The 16,941-nt window shown below is 42.2% G+C and overlaps 1 protein-coding gene across 2 annotated transcripts in view; it reads right to left on the bottom strand.

Annotated features, from left to right (window-relative positions):
• The window catches only part of LOC141051364 (killer cell lectin-like receptor subfamily B member 1C), a 39,518-nt gene extending 38,095 nt beyond the window's left edge, over window positions 1-1,423 (bottom strand). For both annotated transcript variants that reach the window (XM_073548307.1, XM_073548306.1), the window contains exon 1: window positions 1,348-1,423. In XM_073548307.1, coding sequence (XP_073404408.1) covers window positions 1,348-1,372 — 25 coding nt within the window. In that variant the 5' untranslated portion in view covers window positions 1,373-1,423. The remainder of the gene's footprint in view (window positions 1-1,347) is intronic.
• Window positions 1,424-16,941: the final 15,518 nt, after the last annotated feature.

Here is a 16,941-nt window from a genome sequence, read left to right as displayed (position 1 = left end):
AGAATAGGTGCAATTGAGATACAGTTCTAATCAGATCAGAGTTTCTTATTTTATTAGGCACATACATCATAATTGTCCATCTAGTAGAGCAACCGAAGGGAGCACACTCCCACCACTTAAATTCACAATATATTGTATATGCGGGGGAGGGGGGTCCTCTGTCATATATGGATAAATGTATGCCATAAGGGTGTCATTTACCATACATTTGGGTATTGAAAATAAGAGTTGCAAAGGTCCTACTGTAATGAAAATTTTACTTGACAGCACTTTCCAAAATAACTATATGTGGAGAAAACATACATTGCAAGGTATAATTTGTAGCTTATCGCAGAATAAATAAATAAATATTAGGCAAAGATAACAGAAGTAATCACAAAATGCAGCATTTAAATGAAGGTCTTTATTATTAAGGGAAAAAGAAATCCAAACCTACAGGGCCCTGTTTGAAAAAGTGATTGTCCCGCACAACAAATAACTGGTTGGGCCACCCTTAGCAGAAACAACTGCAATCAAGTGTCTGCGATAACTGGGAATGAATCTTTTACAACGCTCTGGAGCAATTTTGGTCCAGTTATCTTTGCAGAATTGTTGTAATTCAGCCAAATTGTAGGGTTTCCGAGCATGAAATGCCTTTTAAGGTCATGTTACAGCATCTCAATCAGATTAACGTCAGGACTTGGACTAAGCCACTCCAAAGTCTTAATTTTGTTTTCATTTTTATTTGCTCCTTTTGCAAATAACCAAGTGTGCTGGATTTATGGCTCCAAATCTCAAATTACACAAGATTTTGCCTCCATAGTGTAAATTATGTGGAACTTGCGAATTACTTGACATACCTGAATTTTTAAAGCCAATTTGCAACTCTAAATTATTATGTTACCAGCAAGTTATACAAATAATTTTGGCAGCACAATTTTTCTGAGAATTGTTGCCCATGCGTTATGAGTCTCCAGATAGACTTTGTGGTAACAAACTGAAATTCTTTTATTATTTAACTTGTGCATAGGGGATTGTTTCATTTTCAAATTTACTCAATTTGAAAAAAAAACAGCAAAATGTATCTGCTGAACTAAGCACAACTGTAAACTTTCTATATGCTAGTGATTCTATTAGAAATCCACAGTATAATCATCAGGGCAAGTGAATTTATACAGGTCATTACAGTCTGGATACATTAAGTGCATTACAACAATATGCCAAGGACACTGCATACATAGTATATGGATAAAATCATTAAAAAAGTCTAAAAGTTAAAAGTAAGCATAAAACATTACATATTTGCATGGAACTACTCTAGAAACAAAATAAGGCTGTCATTAGTTTCATATTTCTAGTTACTTTTACCTTTTGGTTTCTTAAGTCTTCTCATTCTGCCAGAATTTCTATGACTACAGTTGTTGGGTGTAAGACTCAATCTTTGTAGTCTGTTTGTATGTCACACAGGATGTCTGGTTAGGTCAGTGCGTGGGGATATAAGTGACAAATGAAATCATGCAACTCAAAACCATACAAAGCATATATCTCTGAAAATGTTACAAATATGTGTCGTTATTAATTATAAAAACCTACTATGGTTATTGCAACCCCATCCATACCTTGTGTAAATTCTTTAAGCCATCTTAGAGCTTGATTTACCCATGATGTCCAATTATGTTTACTTCAGGGGATTTAATGAATTTTCCCAACCTATAGTGATAGGTTGGGTTCACATAGAGTTTTCTTCTATGGTCAGTGGCTCCAGTCATATGAAAACAGGATTCTGGAGTATGCACCGACAGGGCCATTGGCTATAATGATGCAGATAGAGTCACAGTGTGCTCTGTTGTGCATCATTTTCGGGCATATACACATAGTTGAGGCTGGCATCAAGACATAGTTTACTACGTCTTGCTGCCCACCTCTAAAAGGAGTATACCACCAAAATGAGACACAACAAAGTGCATGGTGAATCCATCTACATCTTTATAGTCAAATGCCCCATTGTCGCTAACCCCAGAACCCCGTCCTGCATGGAGTTCAGACATAAGCCATTAACCATAAGAAAAAACAATATTGGAATCCAACATTTTGTCAGGCTATGCCATTACTTTATAATGGGTCCCACATAAATCATAAGATAGAACTTTGAGGACTTTGCACTGGATTCCCTTCTGTTTTTTCCTGTACTCAGCCACCTGAAGGGGACACAGCGATAAACTAGTGCTATATCGCCATCATTCCCAGGATCAGCGGGTCATTGTGACATTACTATTGTTCTCAGGATCAGTGGAAATGTAGGGTATGTTTACAAGACAACTGTTTCGGGAAGACTTGGAGTGGGTCTGTTGCAAAACCTTCTTGAAAAAGCACTCAGAAAATGCTTAAAATATTAAATATGCATGACTTGCTGTTCATATGCTCAGCCTTTTGAGTGTCTTTAAACCTTTTACAACCCTAGATGTATAGATATGTCTAAGGTTGCCTCCCCTTGTTTGCTGTGTGCTCCAGTGACGAGTCTGCAACTTTTCTGGCATATGTTAGCTGATTTCTGTCAGGAACACCGCACTGCACTTGCTCACTGAGCCAGTGCGCGTGTCCTGAGTAAGACAAACTGTGCTCAGAGATACCTGTGGAGCGGGCAGCAGCAGAGAAGATGCGTGCTTCAGACCCACAAGACCTGAAGCACGTGACTGCTGGGGGCGTGGCCTAAACTCCAGAGAGCTAGGAGCTGCAGGAAAACTCCTAGATTGGTAACTACGGAACAAAGTTGCTAATTGGCATAGACAGGGACATAAATCAGATCAGGCCAGGGTCAAAGCATGAGATAGCACGACAATTACCAAAGGGCAAGACAGAACGGATAGTCAAGACGTAGCCAAGAAGTCAGAAACCAGAGAAGCAGATATACAGTACAGAATCAACAGGCAAACTCACACCGGGGGACAGAACCGGATCAGAACCATATAAGCAAGCTATAAGACAATGAACAGGCACACAGGGTTCACAACACTCGGCCAAAGGCAAACGTATAACTGACAGGGATTGGAGTTTCTCAGGGCTATAAAAAGCTCTGCCTGAACCAAAGAAAGGCCACAATAATTAACCCCAGGTGTGCAGGTCAAAGCCTGCACTGAGCTCAAGACATTAACCCCTGACATGCAGGTCAAAACCTGCACTGGGATCATGACAATTTCATTAGCTGACATGTGTCCCTAACAGCCACGGGTAGACTTGCGATCTAACTGCTGCTGTTAACATGTTAAATGCCACTGTGTGTCAATCTCTGACATGGGCATCTAACATGCCTTTAATCCCACCCATCGGCGCCTGTGTCACGTGACCATGGGTCGCCAATGGTTTGGCGCGACAACCCAAGGTCTACAGGAGACCCCTGTGATTGTCATTGCCATATCGATATGAGTGCTGCCCAGTGGTCAGCGCTCATAGCAAGTGAGCATTTCTGCTGAAGCCCTACTCTGTGTGGCACAAGCAATCAGATGATCACTGCTTCTAGTCTCCTATAGAAGCTATTGATGCAAGTGCAAAGTTAAAAAAAAATCGCTACAACATTGCATTAAAATGCAATAACAGGTGATCAAAAGATCGTATCTAGACCCAAATTGGTATCAATAAAAAAATCTAGTTAGCATGCTAAAAATAAAGCCTCACCCAGCCCCACTTCACGAAAAATGAAGATGCTTCTGGTCTCGGTAAATGACTACTTTTTATTTTTTTTATTTTTTTTTAGAAACTTTGGGGGTTTTTTACCATTTAAATAAAAAAGAATCTAAACATGTTTGTTATCTGCGAACTGGTAATGACCTGGAGGATCATAGTGGCAGGTCAGTTTTAGCATTTAGTGAACAAAAAATAAAATTATGGAATTGCACTTTTTTTTCCTTTTTCACTGCACTTTGAATTTTTTTCTCGTTTTCCAGTACATTATATAGCAAGACCAATAGTGTCTTTCAAAAGTACAACTCGTCCCGTAAAAAACAAGCCCTCATATGGCCATATCGACAGATGAATAAAAAAGTTATGGTTCTCGGGATAAGGGGAGCAAAAAAAGGAAACTCAAAAATGGAAAAAACCAAGGTGGTGAAGGCGTTAAGCCGCTTCAGGTTTTCAAAAATACAAAGTGGTTAAAAGAAGAGAGCTGACCTTCAGCTTTTTCTGCTCTATAGATGCTTTATACTTTATAACAGAAGTCAAATGGAAACCTCAGAAGACGCCCAGGCATCTTTTTCAGAGTTTTACCAGCATTTTTACTTAAAAAAAACCTGTTTTTCTCATTATTGGATGGAATTAAAAAATAAAAAGACACTAAAAGACGCAGGAAAAAAAGCTGGCAGTCAGTAAAATGCTCAGGAAAGGACCAAATAAATGCTGAAAAACAAGCTTCAGTAAAAAAAAGACAATTGACAGCATTTCCTGAAGTGGACTCTGCCTGCCTATAAAAATCCAAGTGTGCACATGTACAAATTGTTCAGACCCAAAAAGATCATAAAATAATATATATGTATAATTTCCTATTTGCAAAGTGCGTCCCTTTCAAAAAATTATTGAAAAGTTTCTAAAGGGTTACATTCTTTTTAAATTTGAAGTTAGTGTTTGGTTTGTGCAGTGATCTAGCATTTTTTGTAATTACACTACAATGTTATTGATGCATTTAAGTTAGTTGAGTCTTCATCTAAGAAGAAGTTTACACCAACTAAAGAACTATACCATGTCATCCTAAAAGAGTAACAAAGCTTTGGAAGATAAATATGATTCTACAAAACATAAACCCATTGAGCCCTTTCCTAACAGAATTGAAGGATTATAATTCTGCCTGGGAATTATCCAGATGGAGACCAATGAATTAATAGAGCTGATTCGGGACATCCCAGGAAAGTAGAGATTGGCATACTAACCTTTCCACTTCACAAACTTCTCCACTTCTACTTTCTATAGATGCCCATACATATTAGCAGTGCTTTTTTTGTGCCAGTACACAATGGTACAGTGTACCGGAAAATCTGAAGGTGCTGCCGCACACCTTAAAATAATAAAGCATTCACTCTTACCCTCCGTTGCTCTGTCACCGCTGCCATCCTCCAGTCCCTGCTTCTTCCTGCTTGTACCCGCCTATGACCGGCGCAGCAGCAATGACGTAATCGCTGCTGCGCCTGTCACATGACACCGGCGAAAGCAGGAAGAATCAGGGACTGGCAGCGGTGGTGGAGGGTAAGAATGAATGGTTCATTGTTTTAAGGTGTGCGGCAGCATGGGGGTGCTGTAACCTGTGATGGGGGGCTGTATACCACTGATGGGGGGCTGATCTGTTTTGGTTTGATTCGTTTAAATCGTCGTTTATATTAGTGTTTTATGAAGTTTTGTACGAGTTCATTGAGTTTTGTTTCGTGAAACTTGTCTTGGATGGATAAAATAACTCACTATTTCTCGGGCGGTGCGGCTCTGACACGCAAAAGACCCCGAACAGACATGGACAGAAACAAATCAGATGATAGAGCAGAACGTGGCCACCGGTTCTTCAACTATCGAACCTGCATCAGCTAGTGTTAATGATCCTGATGACGTAAAGCTGCTGTTGTCTGGTGATTCAAAGGCTTCCGACTGGCCAACATGCTGGACTCTAGACCAGAAGAATAATTACTGCAGTAAGTACAATTGGCTGTACGTTTGTTAACAGAAGCTCAGTTGTTCGTCGTGCAAGAAAGTTGGATATCTGGGTGTGGAGTCAAACATTGGGATGAAAATTTCAAAGGCTTGGGCCAACTGTAACATAACATTCTTCGACGAAAGTCGGCAACAGCAGCTAACATCTCTGCGAAAGAAAATATTTGATCATAAAGACACCACGAGCCACAAAGCTGCAGTGAAAATTTGGTTGAAATTTGGCGTTTCTTATAGAATACAGCCTAGATAAATCGGTTAAGGAATACGAAAACCATATTTTGCAAGTAAAAAAAAAGTTTATACAGTATTGGTCATTTTTTATTTTTCTTTTACAATCTGAATTACAGTTTTTTATTGAAATTAGCGAACAGACTACAGTACTGAATAACGAGAAATTAATCAGAAATGCGCAAATATTTTTTTACATAAAAAGCCCTGCATATTAGATAGCTGTCAGCCATACACTCACATTTAAGTCTGCAGTTATTTTTCCCATCTCAGCTCAGTGAGCGTTCATGTATTTTCAATGGAAAGAGGGGGGGAAAAGCAAACTCCAGACACCTCCGACAGCAACTTACCTCCTGCATAAGCAAAAAGTTTGCATGCTTGCATTCAAGTTTGAGTCATGACTTTCCCTCTATCCCATGAGTAAACATTTCCGATATCAGCTTACTGTAATCTAATGTGAGTGGGTACTTTTCTACCTTCTTTGATAGTCCCTTGTAAACAAACTTTTTCTCCATTTCCTTTCCACCTATTTCATTTCTCTACTTCTTTTACAAAGATTAATAACTAAAAGTAAAGGACTTTTTATCTTATCTGCTCAGATAACCTGTGGTAATTAAGAGGAACTGAGTATGGTCAAAAAGAGTGTCCAGAGCTAATAAAAATAATTCTACATTTAAAATCCTTCACCCATGACAGCACCACCTGAGAATTTGCCCATTCAGGACAGGAAACCTACTGAAATAATAGGGTGGCACCTTTCCCCCTCATTAGTTCGGTTTCCTGTTCTGGAGACCTCAAGAAGAAAGGTGCGAATGAAAGATGGTCTCAGGCCTGTCCTGGTGGCTGGAAGAGCAGCATACCTTCTAGTGGCACCGGTGAGGCGCTACCACAGGGTTGGAAAACTAGTGCAGTAGGCAAGGGTGAGCGAGAGAGGTTTCAGCATGATCTCTCGGCCACCACACCTGCTTTGGTACGCACCTGTTGCTGATGACCACAGCAAGTGAAGTGGAACGGGCAGCGAAGGATTTGGCCCTGATCTCCACCCGCCCCGCCAACTCGGATCTGCGCACGAGGATGGCATGCCACGAGATGGTGCTCCCTAATGATGAGCATGTCAAGTGAAGTGGACCAGAAGTGATACCTTTGCTTCCGAGGGGTTCCGGTGGAGTAAGGGAGAAGACTATACAGGCACCTTATTTGAAAATTAGAGCGGACTGCGGTAAGAGCATTTGTGACCTGGTTCTCAACAGCATTCAGGGCTTGACTGGCCTACCGGGATACCAGAGAATTCTCCAGTGGTCCCCGGGGCCTTGGTGGGCCTCCGAGCAGGACATAATGGGGGCCCATTGGTTTAAACTGAATGTGCGTTCTTCATGCTGGGGCCAGGCCAAGGGACCTAGAGGGATATCCAGGGCCAAGGAACCTAGGGGGGCACATCCAGGGCCAAGGGACCTAGGGGGTACAGTCAGTATCCATGGGGTTCAGGTGACCAGTGGCTCCAAATCCTGACTACCCCAAACATATCCTTGGTTCAGCAATGTCAATAGAGAAGATCTGTGTTCTTTCAGGTGGGGCCGCGGTCCCCTAAGCTGGCATCCTATAAAATGTAAAATCTGTGTTCCTCAGGATGGAGTCATGATGTCTTGGCTGAGGCACATTACCAGAGGGGACTGAACTTGGAGGTCAAGCATCATATGGACCCTATGCCAGTCATCTCAATATCCTCTGCCAGATAAGTCTTCATTGTCTACACTCACTCCTGGTGAACCACTATAGGAGGGGAAACGCATTGAGTCAAATAGTGTAAAGGCACACTGCCTCTCTAATGTGAATATACCATAACATATTTCTTTGACTCTGCTGAATGTACTGAGTTTTTTATTTGATTTATGCTATCAATTAATCTTGTGGGTGACAAGCTATGCACCTTTTATGTAATTCAAAAAGGCACATAGCACTTTCACAGGTCATTGTCTGATTAAAATAAGAACATATAGTCATAGACTGCATATAAAATCTATATCAGAGTGCAAGACTTTACTCACTAATATGATGATGTCACAGTTGGCCTACCAAGGCTAGAATAATTATGATAAACCCTCTCTGAACCAGTTTATCAATATGTTGTGTAGGTGACTGAATAACACATTGGCTACGTCCTTTGAAGTTAATAAGGCACTAAGCAATTTACCATAATATCTTTATGTTGTTATCTGACTCATCTATTGCCAAACTCAACATACAGTGGGAACGAAAATTATTCAGACTCCTGTAAATTTTTCACTCTTTGCTTCATTGCAGCCATTTGGTAAATTAAAAAAAGTTCATTCTTTTCTCTAATGTACACTGCACTCCATCTTGACTGAAAAAAAAACAGAAATGTAGAAATTTTTCCAAATTTATTAAAGAAGAAAAACCGAAATATCACTTGGTCATAAGTATTCAGACCCTTTGCTCTGACACACATATTTAAGTCACATGCTGTCCATTTACTTGTGATCCTCCTTGAGATGGTTCTACTCCTTCATTAGAGTCCAGCTGTGTTTAATTAAACTGATAGGACTTGATTTGAAAAGGCACACACCTGTCTATATAAGACCTCCTAGCTCACAATGCATGTCAGACCAAATGAGAATCATGAGGTCAAATGATCTGGCCTAGGAGCTCAGAGACAGAATTGTGGCAAGGCACACATCTGGCCAAGTTTACAAAATAATTTCTTCAGTACTCAAGGTTCCTAAGAGCACAGTGGCCTCCATAATCCTTAAATGGAAGAAGTTTGGGATCACCAGAAGTCTTCCTAGACCTGGTTGTCCAGCCAAACTAAGCAATCGTGGGAGAAGAGCCTTGGTAAGAGAGGTAAAGAAGAACCCCAAGATGACTGTGGCTGAGCTCCACAGATGCAGTAGGGAGATGGGAGAAAGTTCCACAAAGTCATCTATCATTGCAGCCCGCCACTAGTCAGGCCTTTATAGCAGAGTGGCCTAACGGAAGCCTCTCCTCAGTGCCAGACATATGAAAGCCTGCATAGAGTTTGCTAAAAAACACATGAAGGACTCTCAGACCATGATAAATAAGATTCTCTGGTCTGATGAAACGAAGATAGAACTTTTTGGTGATAATTCTAAGCGGTATGTATGGAGAAAACTAGGCACTGCTCATCACGTGCCCAATAAAATCCCAACAGTGAAACATGGTGGTAGCAGTATTATGCTATGGGGGTGATTTTCAGCTGCAGGGACAGGACGACTGGTTGCAATTGAAGGAAACATGAATACGGCCAAGTACAGAGATATCCTGGATGAAAACCTCTTCCAGAGTGCTTTGGACCTCAGACTTGGCCAAAGATTCACCTTTCAACAAGACAATGATGCTAAGCACACAGCTAGGCAAATCAGCAAAGAGAAAATAATTAAAACATAACTTTTAATATTGTATAAAAGCTACCAAACGATAAAGTGCAATTAAAAAACACTAAATCACTCCATTGTCACTTAGGAGGGAGCCTGGTTACTATGTGTTGCATCCAGTACTTGCAGTTAGATCCCCTGAAGAGTCAGTAAATGACGAAATGCGTCGGGATGCATAGGGACATTGCAGGGCTATTTTTGTGAGGGTCAGATGTGGACTGCCCTTGTTAGGGCGGGAGTCATGGGTGTCAGGTCTGCCAGCCCCTACAGGGTTTGATTAGGGTAATTCCTTGCTTCCTGACCTGTCTCGACTCTGATGGACATCTGATTATTGGCATCTTCCAGACATATGGGTGAGATCTTTCCTTTATTAAGTATATTTATGGACTACTGGTTTGGTTTTTGATGTCTCCTCTTTAGACATGAATGGGTCATTTTTCTGTTTAAGCTAAGTATGATAGGGGCCATATACGCCTCTGGTTAAGTAACCATTCATGATAAGACTGTGGTTGTTATTCACATTGTCTGTTATCTATTTATATCAGTCTGTCCAGGTTTTTTCACTTTTGGACATGGAATTAGCCACATGTATGTACCTTGGGTGATCTGGTGTGGAAATATAAACAGACACTCCACTGTATAGTCTATGGCAACTGATTTAGTGTTTTTTAATTGCACTTTATCGTTTGGTAGCTTTTATACAATATTAAAAGTTATGTTTTAATTATTTTCTCTTTGCTGATTTGCCATTTTGTGTCATGAGAAATGGTGGATCTGTATTCCACTAGGTGCTGTATTTTCTAAGCACACAGCTAATATAACAAAGGAGTGGCTTCAGAACAACTCTGCGACTATTCTTGACTGGCCACGCTAGAGCCCTGGCCTCTGACCTAAACCCAATTGAGCATCTCTGGAGAGACCTGAAAATGGCTGTCCACCAACATTCACTATCCAACCTGATGGAACTGGAGAGGATCTGCAAGGAAGAATGGCAGAGGATCCCCAATTCCAGGTGTGAAAAACATGCTGTATCATTCCCAAGAAGACTCATGGCTGTACTAGCTCAAAAGGGTGATTCTACTCAATACTGAGAAAAGTGTCTGAATACTTATGACCTTGTGATATTTCAGTTTTTCTTTTGTAATAAATTTGCAAAAATGTCTACATTTTTGTTTTTTTTCAGTCTAGATGGAGTGCAGAGTGTTATGAATGAGTCACCGTAGGAGGCAAAAACAGAAATACTAGCTAAGTCCAGAAAACCAGAGAAGTTGGCAGCTATCGGATTGCAGACCCCTGAACCTAACAACAACAACTAGTAGTAGCCGTGGGGGGGTTCCTACGATGCCCTAGACCCCTCGATCACAGCCGGAGAACTACATAGCCTAAAGACAGAAAGGGAAATCCACACTGCCCCAGAGCAGACCCCAAAGCAACAGGCAGCCCCCAACATATAATGACGGGAAAGCAAGATGAAAAAACACTCACACAGATAGAAAGATAGGCTGAGCAAATGATGGGGCCCAAGCTAACTAAATAGGACAGAATAGAAAAGATGCTGTCTGCAATCCGCCAAAACCCTCTCAAAAACAAGAGCCAACAGACTGATAGGGAAAAAAGTCCTGAAGACGCTAGGCTTCAAAAAGACTATATCAGTACTCAGGTATTATCTGAAGACAGAGCAAAAAGGAATTTAGCACACCCAGCAGGGAAAGGCAGAAATCCAGAAAAACAAGGCAAAACAAAACCAAAACACAAATGCAAAAAGTAGAGCAGAAAACTTAGCTTTTGAGGAGCAGGAATCAGACTGGTCTCCAAGAATCCCTCAGAGTAATCACCCGCAAGGCAGAAGGGCGTCGGCTGCCTTATATCCAGTCAGCAATCCCAGTCACCCAGTCATCATCATTCTGCTCAGGTGCTTTGCAATCAGCCTCACTACCTTCCTTCACCAGAAGAGGGAGTTCATCAGACCTCAATGGTGAAGGGGAAAATGAACTCACAACAGCAGAGTGTACATAATGAGAAAAAAAATAAACTTTTTTGAATTTACCAAATGGCTGCAATGAAACAAAGAGTGAAAAATTTAAAAGGGTCTAAATACTTTCCGTACCCACTATATTATAATTTTAGTACATAAATGGTATTTTCCTCTATTCTATTTTTTGTGTGACAAATAAAATCTATAATAGTTGGCACTAATCACTTTATGTTTTGCTGCAAAACTACATTGAATAAGGGATAGAATGGACAGCCGCCAAGGAGTGGTGGCGCCATTTTAGCTGCATGTAGGGTGCCAACCCCCACAGCCAGGTAGTTTTGCAGAATATAGGGATGAATAGACAAACAATACCTTCCAACTATAGAACCCCTTGGTGGTAATTGACTCCTATAAACCTACAAGTGCTACAAATTCTGACATCTCCACTATTTTTTGTGCTTCTTCTCCTCGCCTCGGCGAATTCTCATTTAAATATATTCCCAATTTTTTACTTCTCTTCTCTGTCTTTAATGCTGTCTTGTAAAGAGTCTCCGGTTCTTTTGATCTTTGAATCTCTTGGCTGTCTGTATATCTGGATGTGTACATCTGTCTGATGTTACAGGGTCATATAACCTTTTTATAGTTAACATCTGTCCTTCAAGCCAGCATTCACAGGTAAAGGGAAAGAATGATGATGAGATCAACTCGCATTGTTTGATTATGTAATCTATTTTCATAGTTTTTCCTCCTTTGTTTTGCATGTCAACAAACTAGCTAGCCTGAACAATGTGTAATCAACATATCGGCAAACATCATTGTTCAATTATCCTGTGTCTCTAGTTATCCAGGATAACAACACAATATGTTACAACAAATTGTCAACTTACAAGTCAATATTACAGGCTTACAAGAACAAAATACAACCTAAACAAACGGGAATATGCCACTTAATAGTAAATCCATCTTTATTAATTCCTTTTTCTTAAAAAATCTTTAACAGTCATAGTGGTCTGCGCCAGATGAAAAAGTAAAGTGAAAATGAAGAACTTCACCTAGAGACATCATTAGTAATTCAATGTGTTACCAGTGCACGCACGCTATACACTATATACAGAGCTCCTGTGTATAATGTCACTGTTGATCACTGCATTCCCTGTACAATATATACCATATACAGAGCTCCTGTGTAAATTGATACTGGGGACCACTGTATTACCAATATGCTATATACAGAGCTACTGTGTATACTGTCACTGGTGATCCCTGTATTACCTGTACACTGACGCTATATACAGGGCTCCTATGTTTAATGTCATTGGTGATCCCTATATTACCTGTATACTGGCACTATGCTGTACACTATACACTTCTGTGTATAATGTCACTGGTGTTAATAACAGTGATGTTAGTATTGTGGCTTTTATTCATGATCAGTATTGTAGTATTCGTCACTATGCAGAGGTAATATGTGGTATGGTCATGGTGTGGTGGTATTTCTCCCTTGTATTTAGTATTATTCGGTCACTATGTGGTGGTAACATGTGGACTGGTCACGGTGTGGTGGTATTTGACCCTGTATGTGGTATTATTTGGTCACTATGTGATGGTAATGTGTGGTCTGGTCACAGTGTGGCAGTATTTGTCCTATGTATGGTATTATTTAGTCACTTTGTGGTGGAATATGTAGTCTAACCATAGTGTGGCGGTATTTCTCACTTGTATGTGGTATTATTATATCTTCTTTAACCAAATAACCCCTTTAATGCAAACTACCATAATTGTACATCCCAGTTATGGTGAGTGCACAGTATATGTGCAGGAGCCACCTGTGTTTTACAGTCGATGCTCCACTATAATGGCAAAAAGGGCTTACAAATATTTGCATATAGCTGTAGGGTGGGCCCCAAGGGTCAATTCCCTCTGTAAGCCTCAGACACCCCAGTAAAATCAGCCAGAGGTCCAGAGATTCCAGAAAGGAACAGCCTGTGACCTGATCAAGCCTCAGAATCTGATTCCCTTATGTAACAGCAGATGGTGGGTAATCTTTGTGAAAGTTCACCTTCTTTATGGGCTCCCCCTTGTTCTTTTCTTGTTATCTAGAAAAAACTTAAGAAAATTAGCGCAAAACTGAAAAATAAAGAGCATCTACTTTGCAAGACCCCGTCTGAACCTAGGGCTTCATGTGCTTAAGTTTGGCTTCAGGTACGGAAGTTGGGGCTTGGACCTCTAGGCTAAAGTTAGCCACATCTCAGGGCTGCACAGAACGTCATTATTGGGCTTCAGAGTTATTAAACATGCTGAGCATGTTTATCTTCATTTTTTTAGTTGAATGAAACTCGGATGTTTTCACAGTTGTCCACCAGAACAGTATCAGTCTGACTACTCCATCTGTGGGAGGGCACATGGTGTTAATACAGCACACTGTCCCTGGGAAAGCTACTCTCCGCTGAGCCTCATTAATTGGCTCATTCGGGTGAGGCTTGTCTAGCAATTGAGATGTACCACTCAAAGTGAAGGTTTATCCTGAATTTAGAGAGATTATTCTTTTAAATGAAAGGCTAATTCTGTTCCTCACAGTGCCTCTGTGACTCAAAGCAAGTCACTATCAAGGAGTGACTGACCAGTGCGACACGACCCAATGATTGGTCGGTCACAAAACAGCAAACAAACAAGGGAACACCGGAGAAAGAATTACAATGGGGAAATGGACACCTCCTGCACTTTCCTGAGGATGTGTCCTGCTCTTACTAGTGTCCCTATAAAAGTTCTTTCAACCTGTCACCGAGCAGGATACCTTAGCCCTCGCTTGCCCTGCACTAGAGATGAGCGACTTTGCCTTTTTTCGGGTCGAGTCGGGTTTCATGAAACCCGACTTTCGCAAAAGTCGGGTCGAACGCAATCCGCCGATTATCGTGAAAAGTCGAAGGCCGACTGAAACACGAAACCCAATGCAAGTCAATGGGGAAGAAAAGTCGGCAGTGAGAGGAGGACAGGAAACACACCTACAGTGCCCATTTTAATGCCAAAAGCATCAATTCTTATTACTTAAGCTTGTCAACCTTAATTTACGTTATAATAATAGTTAGGCATTGAAAACTGGGGGTTATTTGGCTAAAGTTGTGGGGGGGGTAGGGCTGGCTCCAGATTTTCGTGGGCCCAGGGCCAAAGAGTGTCATTGGGCTCCTTTAACACATGCCACAATTCATGATCCTCTGATACGGCAGAGAAATAGCGGTATAGTACAATGAAAAATACTTCACTTCTTATATCACTTGACTGATATCCATTTTAAATTCTCAAATAGCTCCAGAAACGGACAGTATATTACTCCATACAGTATTATGGCCACCGCATAGTGTGCCATACAGAGTAATGAGGCCCATATATTTCTCCATACAGAATCATTGGTCCCATATAATGTTCGATACAGTATATGATGAGCTACACATAATGCTACAGTATATGTTGGTCCCCATGGGTGAAGCGCCACTGTCTTATGGGCCCAAATAATGCTCCACATATAATGGGCCCCATTTCTAATGCTCCAGTGTATAATGGGATCTGTAAATGCTGCTCCAGTGTCTTATGTCCACCTTTGGAATGCTCCAGTGTATGGTGGGCCCCATATATCTTTCTCCAGAGTATAGTGCTCCCCAAAAATTGCTCCCAACCTTTAAAACAATTAAATATGTCTCCTCGCTAGTGAATCCCCCATCTTCCATCTCTCTGCACTTGGACTGTTTAGGCAGAGGGCGTACAGACGTGATGTCATCGCGCTCTCTGACCAGAATGTCACTGTCGGGAAACGCGGAAGACGTCACGGCGGTGGAGCAGGGAGAGGTAAGTATTTCAACATTGCAAGTGCTGTGATCCTGAGCAAGCAGGGGGGGCCCACTTGATGGCGACGGCCCTGGCACAGGGCCCCTCATAGTACGGCGGTGTGTCTGAAGGCGGGTGGGCCCTCCCCCCCACCAGCGGTGGGCCCTCCCACTGGCAGTGACACTTTTGTGTGCTATGAGGGGCCCTGTGTCAGTGCCGTCGCCCATGAGTATGCCCCCCCACCTGCTCAAGGAACCTGCACTTTCATCTGCACCTTCCTCTTTGTCACCATGTAAGGTGGTATAGTATGCGGGAAGGGGAACCTGAGTTTCATCAGGGTCAGATTCTGGCTGAGTAGAGTGTGAGGGGAATGTAGTGGTCTGGGTCAATGTACAAGCAGAATCATCTAGCAGTGGCTGGGCATCAGTGCACTTGTGGCGCCCCCAGGAGTACGGTCGCCACAGTGGCATTACCATCCTCCTAGGGAGTGTGATGTCATGCTTGGAAGCAATGAAGGATCTCTTTAGCAGTTAAACCAGCAGACAACACAGTTCCCACTCCAGGCCAGCAGGGAGAGCTCTGAACCTGACTGCTGAGGAGCTGCTCTCTGTGGTCGGGAGGAGGGAAGTTAGGGCAGTCTGTGAAGGGAAGGGGAAGTGTGTGGACGTGAGAAGGTTAGCTGGAGGATGAGCAGAGTTAAGGCTCACATCTAGCTGGATCGCATGGTCTGGATTCCGGTCTCCGAGTTTGTAGAGACACTGACGGTCCTGCAGCAGAAACCAGAGGAAGTAGCAGCTGTAAATGCTCTGTTCTCAACTAAGGCTCGGAGGCCCCAGCAGTGACGTGTGTGAGCCAGAAGGAAAAGGCTACGGCTGCCTGCCATACGAGAAAGTTCCAAAAGAGAGTCAACAGGGGGAACTTCAGTGAACTCAGTACTGCGAGTACATCAGATAAGCGCTAGAACAGAGGCTACACTACCTATCTGCAGAGAGAGAATTCGTACTTTGCTTCCAGGCTGACCAACTCCTTCTCCATCTGTACTCTGGGTCCTGGACGGCACTTACCAAGTACAGGTAAAGGAACTGCACGACTGTGTCTGTCATCTTTCTCCTGCGCCTGGTGCACAGCTCTGCTACATCCTGCATTGAATCATAGAATCATAGAATCGAAGACTTGGAAGGGACCTCTGTTGTGAGTTCATTTTCCCCTTCACCACTGAGGCCCGATGAACTCCCTCTTCTGGTAAAGAAAGGTAGTGAGCCTGATTATCAAGCACCTGAGCCTAATGATGATGACTGGCTGAGTGGAGTTACTGACTGGATATAAGGCCGCCGACGCCCTTCTGCCCTGCGGGTGATTTCTCTGAGGGATTCTTGGAGACCAGTCTGAATTCCTGCTCTTCTAAAGCTAAGTTTTCTGCTCTGCTTCTTGCATTTGTGCTTTGACTTTGTTTTGCTTTGTTTTTCTGGATTTCTGCCATTCCCTGCTGGGGTGAGCTGAATTCCTTTAGCTCTGTCTTCAGAAAATACCTGAGTGCTGATATAGTTTTTTGAAGCCTAGCGGCTTCAGGGTCTTTTTCCATATCAGCCTGTTGGCTTATGTCTTTGATAGGGTTTTGGCAGATTGCAGACAGCAACCTTCCTTTCCTGTCCTGTTTAGTTAGCTTGGGCCCCATCGTTTGCTCAGCCTATCTTTCTATCTGTGTGAGTGTTTTTTCATCTTGCTTCACCGTCATTATATGTTGGGGGCTGCCTTTTAGTTTGGGGTCTGCTCTGGGGCAGTTTAGATTTCCTTTTCTGTCTTTAGGCTATTTAGCTCTCCGGCTGTGATCGAGGGGTCTAGGGCACC

Source organism: Dendrobates tinctorius, unplaced genomic scaffold, assembly GCF_039654945.1.
Source record: "Dendrobates tinctorius isolate UK_male_01 unplaced genomic scaffold, ASM3965494v1 ptg000156l, whole genome shotgun sequence".
Taxonomy (NCBI): domain Eukaryota; kingdom Metazoa; phylum Chordata; class Amphibia; order Anura; family Dendrobatidae; genus Dendrobates; species Dendrobates tinctorius.
The sequence above is the reverse complement of the archived record's forward strand: the minus strand, read 5'-3'. Positions and strand labels throughout refer to the sequence as shown.